The following is a 12,375-nucleotide window of genomic DNA, read 5'->3' as shown; positions in this document are numbered from 1 at the left end:
TTGGGTTTGAAAATGTGAGTTTTCTGAGGAATCTAATAGCCGTGGTTAAAATATATGTTATGATATTCTATAGCAAGATCTCTATTATAAAGTGTTCTTCACTCATTCAGGAGTGTATATACCGGAGTGCTCAGCCGGGGTTAGAGGGTTTTCTGTTTTGTTTTGTTCTTTAAAGATTTTATTTATTGTTTTTTTGACAGAGAGCCTGCACAAGAGAGTATAAGCAGGGGAGAGGCAGAGGGAGAGGGAGAAACAGGCTCCCCGCTGAGTAAGGGGCCTGACGTGGGGCTCCATCCCAGAACCCTGAGATTATGACCTGAGCTGAATGAGATGCTTAATGGACTGAGCTACTCAGGCACCCCTTGGGTTAGAGTTTATTTTGTTTTATTTTATTTTTAAAAGATTTTATTTATTTGACAGAGAAAGATCACAAATAGGCAGAGAGGCAGGCGGGGGTAGGATGGGAAGTAGAGTCCCTGCTGAGCAGAGAACCTGACTCGGGGCTTGATCCCAGGACCCTGAGATCATGACCTGAGCCGAAGGCAGAGGCTTAACCCACTGAGCCACCCAGGCGCCCCTGCGTTAGAGTTTGAATGGAGTGTTTATCTTCACTGTTGTAGATACACCAGTATACCCAGTTCTCTGTCACAGAACAATTTACCACCTTTTGATGACAGTATTCAAGGGAGTCACTGGCCCAGAGCTTTGAGATCCAGAGACACTCTGGAAGCCAGAATGTTCTGGTAATGCCATTGACTTTATAAGAAACATTGCCCCAGTGTATAAAACAAGTGCTAATTGTACAGCCACACCAAATTGTTGACACCAAAAGGAACTTGTAGAGAAAAGCAAATGTTGTGGACCTTGCCTTTTAGGAATTCAGGTGACAAGACATAAACATTACAGATGGGAGTAAGTGCAGAGTGAGTGATACAGGTGACTATTAAAGGGTTCTAGAACAAGGAGAGATCATGGAGAAGAGGCAGATCAAAGAAGAGTGATGGAAGAGATGGAGTTAGAATTCACCTCTGGAGGACCGATAGAATTCCAGCAGGCGGGACGAAGAAGGGCAGTGCAGGCAGTGTGAAGGCTGTGAGCACCTGGGCGTTAAGTTGGATGCATGGTTAGAAAGAGGCTCCCCGCCCCCCGGGTTAAAGAACTGTGCTCAAGAATAACAGGCAATGTGGTTGACCCAGCTTGGTTCGCTAAGTGGAGATGTACACGTCTAAGACAAAGGTGGAAACTCATGGGAAATGGGGCTTGGTCAGATTACAGGAAGCCTGAAAGCCATTGTGATCTTATAATGTAAAAAGCTGCAAGTCAGAAGAGAGAACGGATGCCTGTGTGTTTAAAAAAAAAAAAAAAAAACTATAGGTGAGACGGAAAAATGGAGTTGAGTGCATTTCAGCACTTCACGAGGCACACGAGTGAAGCCAAGGAAAGGGACGCACTTAACTGAACTCAGAAATAACCTAGTGGTGTTAGAAGTGGTGGTGCTGATGTGACTTCTAACTAAAGTTCTTTGAGGGGATTCATAAGCAGGTGGATTTGGGGCAGCTGTTAGGTATAATATCTTTAAGCTTGTTAAGCTCGCTTGGTAGAATTCCACATAAAAAGTTATTAAAAAGTAAGTTGTCACAGGACCAACACATTTTTTGGTGGCTAGGCAGTTGACAATGAAAGGAAACAAGGGGTGAGGATCTCCAGGCACGTCTCTGAAGGAAGAAGGGTGATGAGAGATCAGCAGACATTATTTACTATCTTTAAATGATCTGAAGGTGAAGTGTCCAGGGGGTTACTTTGAGGAAAGAGCTCTGGATTTGAGGCTGGTGTCCTGTGCATTCAGATGCCATCGCACCTGGCCTACAGTTTGGGCAAGTTGTTTTTACCTTTCTAACCCTTGTGTCCTTGCCCACAATGTGGGACGATGCTCTCTACCTTGTAGTTATGCAGAAGTAGTGCCATTTGTTTGTAGTGTGTTGTGGTATACGACGGGTTCAGTAAACTTCAGGTTGACATATAAATACAGTACAAGAGAGAGAGTAAGTTGGTAAGAAGCAAGTGGCTTTAAGGGAAACTTGAGAGGTAGAGAAAGGATTTGTGTTTGAAAAGAAAGACATTTGAGAGTTGGAAATTCCTAAGGACTTCAGCGAGGTCTGGTTTGTGGGGGTTGTTTTTGTTTTTTAAAGATTTTATTTATTTATTTGACAGAGAGAGATCACAAGCAGGCAGAGAGGCAGGCAGAGAGAGAGGAGGAAGCAGGCTCCCCGCTGAGCAGAGAGCCCGATGCGGGGCTCGATCCCAGGACCCTGAGATCATGACCTGAGTAGAAGGCAGTGGCTTAACCCACTGAGCCACCCAGGTGCCCCTCAATAAAATAAAGTCTTAAAACAAAAACAAAAACAACCCCCACATGGGGCGCCTGGGTGGCTCAGTCGGTTAAGCCTCTGCCTTTGGCTCACGTCATGATCCCAGCATCCTGGGAATGAGCCCCAAGTCCAGCTTCCCACTCAGTGGGGAGCCTGCTTCTCCCTCTTCTCTCCACTTGCGCTTTCTGTCCCTATTTCTCTCTCTCTCAGATAAATAAAATCTTTTCTTTTTTTTTTTAAAGATTTTTATTTTATCCCAGGCACCCCCACATCTCTTGTGACTGAAAAGGCTTCAAACACCAAACAGTAAATTGTTCTACCTTTTTTTTTTTAATTGTTACATCTTTATGTAAAAACTGTGCTGTGCCTTGCCAGGAGTGCTATGTGCAGTTGAGTCCATACTCCCAAAGGGATCTGATGGTACTAGATAATATCAGAAAAGGGAACCAAATCAGATCAAAGAGTAGGATTCTTTAATGTGAAAAAGAGCACAATCAGAATTGATGAAATGATGAATGACCCCAAGGAGATAAACATTGACCTGTTCATAAATCATCAGACGCTTCGATAGCAGCACTGTGAGCAGAACAAATGCTGTGGTGACTATGTTTAGGGCGTGCATAAGAAGCACTGTAGGAAACGGACATTTGAGAAGTGCTTTAGACGGGAAGTACAAGTGGGTTTTCAGAGATAGAGAACTCCTTTGTGAAGGGCAGGGCCATAGGTGGTTCCAGAAGAAACGGGGCTCTACCTCCCTTTGATGTTTGATGTCAGGGAGAGGGATATGATGCTTCCCGCACTGGATAGGGCCTGACCCCATGGGGCTGCTCCTGAATTCCTGAGCCATATAGGATTCAGTCAGACATGTATCTTTTCAAAACTCTACACTCTGTATGGGGGAAAATATTTATAGATATGATTTTTTTAATATTAGCAAGGATCTTTATTAAAGAGTGTAAAGAGTAGCTCCTTGAGATAACAATTTTAGTGGCTCAGTTGGTTAAGGCCAGGTCATGACCCCAGGTTTCTGGGCTCGAGCTCCATGGCAGGCTCCCTGCTTGGCACAGAGCCTGCTCCCTGCTTTCCCCGGCTTGTACTCTGTGTGTGTGTGTGTGTGTGTGTGTGTGTGTGTCTCTAGTAAATAAATAAAATCTTTTTTTTTTTTTAAAGATAAATATTTCAATCTTCTAGAAAACTAGTTTTTCTCTCCCCCTTCCTCTGTCAAAACTTCTGATGTCCTATTAGGAAGAGAGAGGACCAGACCTTCCTAACCAGCGACCCCTGGAAGGGGAAGGACTTAGTAAGATGGTTGGATTCAGCTCTCCGAGCCTGGATGGCCAGTAGAGGGGTTACTTATGGTCGTTTTCTATTTCACAGAGATACAGAGGGAAAAATAACTTTATCATAACTTTGACGACTCTACCAGGTGACCACACCCGCAGATGAAGTCTCAGGCACATGAGAGCCCATCTCAGACAGGGATTTGCCCATCAGAATAGAAACAGCCTGGAGTTTGAAATTTTCAGTAGTGGCCATGGAATGGCAGAATGGGGGAAGCTCATATAGTCTGTGGGTGTTCAAAAATGCCCAGAAACAAACAGTTCAAGAGAAGGCTACTGGCAAAAGAGGATAGATCCCAAATGACCACCGGAGAGTTTGTGTAGCGCCTTCACACCTGACCCTACAACAGTCCTTTAGGGAAATAGATAGCATATTTGTTCTGGTTCTCACTTTTTAACAGATAAGTACACTGAGAGGCAGGAGATTTGTGGAGTTCAGTGATGGAATTTCCAGGATCCCAATCTAAGAAACTTTCCATCAAGGCAAATAGAAGGTACGACTCTTGGAGAATAACCTGCGGCTTGTAATTACAAGCAGATTGGAGCCATCTGAGCACCCCTCTTTTCTTTTCACCTGGGAGCTGACGGCCCCGCTTTGCCTACATGCGACACTGTGCAATAGTTGGAGAATGGAGCCAAATGGATGGCAAGTGTGCTGCTGTTTGTACTGAGCCAGCAGTGTCCTCTGCCAGGACTGGACGGTGCCTGTCCTAGAGAGCACGGAGTAGGTTCTCCTGTCCCAGCACCAGTCCTACAGGTGACTCCTCTGATGGCTGAGACAGTGGACTCCAGGAACAGGTGTCATGCACCAGCATTAAAGAATCCGGCACAAAGGAAGTGGCTGGCCATATTGGCATAGACAGCACAGCTGGGAAGCGCCTTATCCAGCGCCTTATCCAGAATGTTTTCAAGTTTTGAAAACAGAATCTTCTTAATCTATCTTATCTGCAAGTCTTTGTTGATGTCTGTATGATCATCAGTGCTTGAAACTAATTGGCAAACTCTTATTTTCTTTGTGACTTTTATGTTGTGTTTTGTTTTGTATTTTGATTTGTGAGTTTTGGGGTGTCTTGATTTCTGAATAGCTTAGACTTGGACCTGTAACAATTTAGTAATCCTCAGTCTCCTTAAGTGGTTTTGAAGCAGGGCAAGCATACAAATCATTTGCTTAGTACTACTCATAAAATCTAGATGGAGAAGCAGCCCATGTCTTCTGTCCGCATCTTTGTTCTCACCTTTGGACTCTGCTGACACGTGTGTGTTCTCCCTCCCACCCCCACCCAGGTCTTTCTGTCATGCAAAGTCTGAGTCACATACGTGAGATTTTTGGAGATTATTCGTAGACCCACGTTTAATTTGTAGACCACATGTTTAATACGATGTGTACATGATATGATTTTAACTTAAGGGAAAAGCAGGTCGGCACTATGGAAGTTTTTGAAAACGTGAGGTGTTTGAATTCATTTTGAGCAGAGCGTGTAATGTAAGAGGGTTTATAGTAGAAATGAGAAGAATTTATAGGAGGTGTATCAGAATACCAGGGTAAGTTTGCTGCTCCTGGCTGTGTTACAGGCGCAGTTACTGCAACCAGCCAGTAGCTACCCACCTGAAGAAGTCCTGGGGGCAGCCCCCTGGGCAGAGCAGCCCATGTTCTACAGCAGAGGCCTTTATTGTTGATTTGATGTTTCTTAAAGATAATACATGTTTATGCCCCCCACCCCCCGCCTGCCTGCCCAAATCCAGCTATAAACTGTGAAACTTCCATTCATCCCTGACCCTCAGCCACCCAGTTACCAGCCCTTGGGCATCCAGTTATACTGGATTCTTATGGCATGTCCCACCAAAGACACTACGCAAAATCAAGAAGTTACATCCTCCTTTTTCCTTGTTTTTACACGAGTAATAGCATACTGTACACACGGTTCTGCATTTTGATTTCTTCCACTTAAGCAGACATCTTAAGGGACCTTCCTTAAGGGTTCTTTGTGATGACCTCACTGATTGCTACTACATTGGGATTTACTTCCTTGTGCATAAAAGCAAAGGTTTGTACTTCACACACCACTTGACTTAGCTTGATTTTTCTGACTCCCAGCCCCACAGCAAATTACGCAGAAAAGGTCCAGCACCATCTAGGCATCAGGAGGATGATAAGAAGGAAATCATAAGTCACAGCTCATATCACAGAAAGAAACAGAAGTCACCTAAAAAAAATAAATAAATAAACAGGGGCGCCCGGGTGGCTCAGTTAAGCATCCCAACTCTTGATCACGGCTCAGGTCTCAATCTCAGGGTCATAATAAAACAGAAACAGAAGTGTACAGACAACAGCAACATACAGAAAAGGCCAGCAAAGCCTTATAACATTCCAGCCCTCTGGACTTGCCTGGAAGGTATCATTTACTCAGTGATTATTTATTGAGCACCAGTTGCATGCCAGGCCCAGGTGACGGACATCAGTGTACTAGAGAATGGTGCATTATTGAAACTCTGGCTGAAAAGCTTACTCTTTGAGGAGACAGAGTTCTGCAATACAGACTTCAGAGAAAAAACTCTATTTCAATTTGGTTGCTTTCAAGAGGTAATCCTCCTAGAGCCCTGCTGGGCTGGCCTTTTCCTTACAGTTTTTCTGATGGGGCACATTGCTTCAACAATCTTAACCAGATTAATATTTCTTGCATTTATCCTCTTGATATGTACACTGTCCCTTCTTTTAGCAAACCATCTTCACTTTTCAAAAAATGGTCAGAGAGGAAAATTTCATTTGAGAATTCAAATGCCAGTCTGGGGATGAATGGAATTTTGACTGTACCATTCTTGCGGCAGAGATCAGTAATCCACTTTAAATGCTTCAGTGGAAACACACGCATGGATTATTGGTGCTTCCTCTATGGATGTCCCTACCTCTCCACTTCCCCTGAATCAGAGGTTCATGTGGGGAGAGGGAGGCAGGGATTAGAATGCCTGGAGTGTATTGTCCCATCTCGGGTGGCTCTATAAACTGCCCCCACATTGATCTTACACCAGAACTTGTGTGGGTCCCAGCTTCTAACCTGCTGCTCAGAGAACAAAGAGGCAAGTCCAGAGCACGTGGCTCTGTAAGCTTCATCGCTAGTACTTTTGTCGTCTTGGTAGGACAGCTTAACCTGCTTTTCAGGGTGTGTCTGGCTTTGCATCTGCTCTGGTGGTCTGTCCTTAGAAACACTAAGTGGGAAGAGAAGCAGGATGGTCCCAGTCAGTGGTGTACCTGCCAGGCCAGGTAAGGTCAAGATAGAATTCCATTTTTCCTCCCGGTAGAATAGATCAATTGAATCTATCATGTCAAGTTTCAGGCTTTTAGATGAGTTAGTTACTGGAAGGTACCTGCTCACTCACCTGGTTGGAGCTTTATGCAGTGAGGCCGCATCTCATCGTTCTGTTCTCTGTGGTTTTGTTTCACCGTAGGGAACCTGCTTAGTCCTGGTTTGCTGTCACATTTGCAGGCTGATAGTCCCATGGCTATTGTGTTTGTACAAATCCATCGTCACAATTATTCATATAACATGCAAAGCATAGGTGGCCATTGGTGGCTTGGTCACACTATTTTTATGTAAAGATTAGCACTTTTTTTTTTTTTTTTTTAAATAGGCTCCATGCCCAGTGTGGAGCCCAGTGTGTGGGGCTTGAACTCACCGCCTTGAAATTAAGACCTGAGTTGAGATCAAGAGTTGGACGCTTAACTGACTGAGTAACCCAGGCGCCCCACATTTTTACTATTAATGGTGAATATTCTCCAGCTTTGTCTAAAGGAGAAGACCTTAAGTTAGTTAGGTCCCTAACCTGACCCCTTTTTTCAAAAGGTTATGCTCTGAAACCTGAGTATTGCATAGTAAAAATGTACATAAGTTAACTGTTACCTCACCAAGCCTATAAAATCCTCTCCTTTGTACTGGGATACTAAATGTCATTTAAGACAATCACAGGAAGCCAGCAGGGGCTGATTTGTTCAGGTTAGTATGGTAAGCCAGATATTTCAGAAGTGACAACTGGGGCGCCTGGGTGGCTCTGGGTTAAAGCCTCTGCTTTGGCTCAGGTCATGGTCTCAGGGTCCTGGGATCAAGCCCTGCATCAGGCTCTCTGCTCAGCAGGGAGCCTGCTTCCTCCTCTCTCTCTGCCTGCCTCTCTGCCTGCTTGTGATCTCTCTCTGTCAAATAAATAAATAAAATCTTAAAAAAAAAAAGTGACAACTGATGGCATGTCTACTTGTGTGTGTTATACATTAATAGTAGGAATTAAAATTTAAAACATCATAACGTATGTTCTACTTTTAATCACAAGCAGAATCTTGTTTCTAAAAACCTCCTGTTACGACCTGCTGCCCTAATTCCAAATCATGTCACGTTTTGTGTGGTTTAGTAGCCATGGACAGGATCATTTATGAACATGCCTGTAAGGGCAGCGGATTTCAGATGCTGCCTTTCTTGAGCCATGGACGCGTCCCTGATTCCCAGTTGATTGACAGGTTGTCATTCGGGTTTGGGCGTTGACTGGGCAGTGATGTTGCTGTGATTGATAATGCTTCCTGCTGCCCTGGGTCCGTGAGGGGCTCCCATGATGAGAATGGAAGAACATCTCCAGGCTTCCCCTGCCCTGCACAAGTGGCAAGTGATGTGTGGTTTAGTGTGGAAGGCTGGTGAACAGGAGTGGACAGGAAGAGCATGCAGCTTGTGAAGGGTGTTCTGGTTTTGGTGGTGGTGGTGATTGTGCTGGACTTGTGTAAGGAAAACACCCCAAGAGTTTGGGGAGGTTGGTAACATGTTTTGAAAACACAGCAGGCATGTTTCGAAGTCCAGTGAAACCAAACATACATCTGCATTCTGTTGCGATGAGGTGGTTAATAATTTCGGGCCTGGGCAGTGTGGATCATAACCTTTCTATGTGTGTTTTCTGCTAGTGCCTGGATCAAAGTGGAACAGCTAAAGCCATACCATGCACACAAGGAGGAAATGATAAAGATTAACAAGGGGAAACGATTCCAGCAGGCTGTGGATGCTGTCGAAGAGTTCCTCCGGAGAGCCAAAGGGAAAGACCAGGTGAGAGACTGATCCTTGCTTTATTCCAACATCTGACTGGTTATTTTGGTGTAGTAAGTAACAGATTAAATACGGCCCAAACCCAAACCCTGTTCTTACGAAATGCCAATGGAAAGAATACTACTTCAAATCTAGGGTATCCGCGTTTTGCCTATCAGCTTGAAACTCCATGAACGCAGCAAACTTCTCTGAAATGGATTGCTGTTCTTAGGCAAGTCTCTTGGACTCAGGAGAAGTATCTCAGCTTTTGAGTATCACACAGGCATTTCTCCCTTTTACATCCTAGAGATTAGGAGTATAGCTTCTTGGGTATATCCACTGCCTGGGCGTAAATCCCACTTCTTAGCTTTGGGACTATAGGCAAGTGATTTGACTTTATCTGCTTCCCCAAACATCAGTGGGAGTCATAGCAGAACCTATTTCGTAGGGTTGTTGTGCGGATAGCACATGTAAAACGCTTCTCCTAGGGTGTGGCTTGTATAAATGGCGGTGATGGCAGCAGTGGCTGCTGTGGTGGCTATCACTGTTATTATTAAACTTTCAGACGCCGTCCCACAGTTCTGCTGATGACAAGAATCGGCGTAACTCCAGTGAGGAGAGAAGTAGGCCAAACTCAGGTGATGAGAAGCGGAAGCTTAGCCTGTCTGAAGGGAAGGTGAAGAAGAACATGGGAGAAGGAAAGAAGAGGGTGTCTTCAGGCTCATCAGAGAGAGGCTCCAAGTCCCCTCTGAAAAGAGCCCAAGAGCAGAGTCCCCGGAAACGGGGTCGGCCCCCAAAGGATGAGAAGGTTTGTTTTACCTCTGCAGCTTCTGGGATTAGCGACTTCCTTTTGTATATGAAAGGGCTGTATATGAAAGCACACCTACAGTGTGCCTCAGCTCACTGAGTGGACATAGAAACCTGTGCTAAGCACTGCCCTAAAGAATCCTGCAGACCAGGGGAGGGACACAGCCTGGGTGCACAGGCGTGAAATAGGAACACAAGGCTGTAAAGGATCTTGCATTCAGCTAGATGGTCATGGCCGGAGAAGAGTCCACCTGAGCCAGCATGTGAGGGCTGGCACTGGAAAGGGCTTAAGAAGAAAGGGGGAAAGCATTCCAGAGACAGAGGGCCCAGCCTGCGTGGGGCTTGATGTTGGCGTGGATGTTCTCATTATAGGTGGAGGACGAGGAGGAGAGCAGAGAGCTAAAAGTGAGTAGTCACTGGGTTGTAGAGGGCCTCGAGGTCTACTACTAAAGCAGTATTTACGGTCACAGAGTCAATAGGGGGCCACGAGTGTGTTGAAGCTGGGTGGCAGGGTGGTGGTGTGCTCGAAGCTGTGTGTTAGCATTGGTGGAGGGCAGAGAAGACAGGCTAAAGCCAGTCCGAAAGCTAAACCTAGGTTACGCTTCCATGAGGAGCTATCCTGATAGCAAATACTAAAAGGAACTGCCTGAGAGGCACTTCAGAGGAAGGGCTCATAAGATTTAGCAACTGGTTCCAGAGGAAAGGGGGAGGGAGATGATTTCAGGTTTTTGTTTGGGAAATGGTAACACCATTCTTAAGAGCAAGAGTCTGGAGTAGAGTTGGCATACGGAGCAGAAGGACTGGTACTATTTTGACTGTGATGAATTTGAGGTGATGCCAGTGCCTAATGCCAGACTATTAGGGAGCCTTGAACTAATGTCAGGATGGAATGTAGATGTGGGAGGCAGATAGGTAGAAAGTATGTTGGAGAACACATACAAAGTATATCTGAGGCCCAGTGGCCCTCCACTTTCAGAGAAAGTAAGGAGGGAGCAGTCAAAGGCAGGAGTCTGCTTTGCAGGGGAAACACCCATAGATCAGAGTTGGAAGGGTTTGGAAGAGCCATCACCGTGAAATAAAGTGGAAATAACGTACCTTTCACCTTCCTGAAAAGATACGGGCCAAGTCTTAAAAGCCAAGGGAAGAGAATTTGAGATGGAGGGGATAGTCTGTCAAAACACAGGGAAGGATTGTTAGAGCACAATCAAGGGGACGGGAGCCAGATGGCTGGCAGAAACAGTTGGGTGATAAGGCCGTGATGAAATGCTAGACCGCATCAGATCGTGGCCTGCAAATTCAGACACCAGCGAGACCAGACAGGAAGCAGCAAGACCGGACTCTGCAGCAGGCGGAGAGGCTTGCTGGGGGCCCGCAGCCCTCACCTGCCTCCACGCTGAGAGCAGTAGGGGTGACAGCAGCTGGCGCTCTGGGGAGACCATTCTCTGTCCATGGGGTCCCAGCCAACTTGTGCCTGGTTTTCTGGTCTTTCCTCAAGAGAAGCTGAAAATACAGAGTTTTATGTGAAACACTCCAGTTTTAAATATTACATGCTAATTCAAAATTTTAAAGTACTTTTAGGTCCAAGGAACATCTCTGGGCCCGATTGAGCCTGTGGGCTGCCACTGAGTGACCACTGTGTTAGAGAAGATCCTTCTCACTGTCAGATGACCCGAGACTGAGAGTAGACAGAGTGACTAGCGCTCGGGACAGCCCTGGCTGACACTGAGCACAGGGAACTGCAGCCAGAGGTGGAGAAGATGGAGAAAACGCCTAGCCGCGGTGCAGAAAGAACTCCTCAGGGGGTGTGATCAGATTTGGTCCAGTTGAACTGATTTCCTGGGGATCCAGAGGCATCTGAGCTGTCAGGTTTTATACTGTTCTCCAAATTCCTATTTTCTACCTTCTGAAGCCGTGGATCTCACCAACTCCGTGCTGGCCCAGCAGAGAAACGACATCTTTTTGGAAAAAGGGAGGTGTCCAGGAGAGGTGAGGAGGAGGTCTGAGTCCGAACTGTGACTCCATAACTTTGTGCGACTGTGTGACCTTGGCCAGCTACCTTTGCCTTGGTTTCGTTTCCTCGTCTGATCACTGGAAATAGTAGTGATACCTGTCTCTCTTGTTTGTTGTGATAATTAAACGAGTAACGAGCAAAGCACCAAGAACAGTGAGCCATGAACTACGCGTCTGATGAATGGCTTTACATGTGTCAGTGTCTGGCAGTAGCCCGTTGTGCAGCGAGAGCGTAGTGGTTTTAGTGTAACCCGAGGCCACCACTGGGCTCTCTGCAGGGACTCTTCTCACGCGCTCCCAGAGAAAAGCAGTTTGCCCTTGAGTCTGAATTATTAATTAGGGGGTAGTAACATTTCTGCTGCTGTTCTTGGAGCGAGGTCCCCAGCCGAGACGTCTACTTGCTATTTACCCTCAGCACAGCCCTTTGTGCAGTCTCCTTGCTTGGCCCGGCCTCTAGTGAAGGATTTGTTAGCTGGAGAGGAAGGAGCGTGGCTAGTGGTGCAGGACAGGCACAGCCATTTCGGTTCAGACAGTTGGTTTTAATTAAGCACCTTCAGAGATGTAGGGAATCTGGGCTTGGAATTTTGGTGCATCTTCTGCTCTCTGTGCTCTAAAAAGAGTGTGTGTTGCTACGGTAATTGTCAATTGGCTGTCAGGCTTCTTTCTGAAACAGCAGTCGCCTAGGCTGATACCTGGGCAAAGCCCCAGATGATTGCCATTCGGAGCCGTAATCCCCTGTCCCCTGAGGATCAGTGGGAAAGGCTGACCTTTTGACGGAGAAGTGTCAGTTCCGTGCAA

At 46.0% G+C, this 12,375-nt stretch overlaps 1 protein-coding gene across 7 annotated transcripts in view; it reads left to right on the top strand.

Moving 5' to 3' along the window:
• GLYR1 (glyoxylate reductase 1 homolog) overlaps positions 1–12,375 on the top strand; it is a 34,976-nt gene that overhangs the window by 3,099 nt on the left and 19,502 nt on the right. For 5 of the 7 annotated variants that reach the window (XM_047713234.1, XM_047713233.1, XM_047713232.1 and 2 more), the window contains exons 4-5: positions 8,643–8,781; positions 9,326–9,568. In XM_047713234.1, the coding sequence (XP_047569190.1) occupies positions 8,643–8,781; positions 9,326–9,568 (382 nt within the window). The remainder of the gene's footprint in view (positions 1–8,642; positions 8,782–9,325; positions 9,569–12,375) is intronic. The other 2 variants (XM_047713236.1, XM_047713235.1) reach the window with 1 other exon arrangement.

Source organism: Lutra lutra, chromosome 18, assembly GCF_902655055.1.
Source record: "Lutra lutra chromosome 18, mLutLut1.2, whole genome shotgun sequence".
Taxonomy (NCBI): Eukaryota; Metazoa; Chordata; class Mammalia; order Carnivora; family Mustelidae; genus Lutra; species Lutra lutra.
The sequence above is the reverse complement of the archived record's forward strand: the minus strand, read 5'-3'. Positions and strand labels throughout refer to the sequence as shown.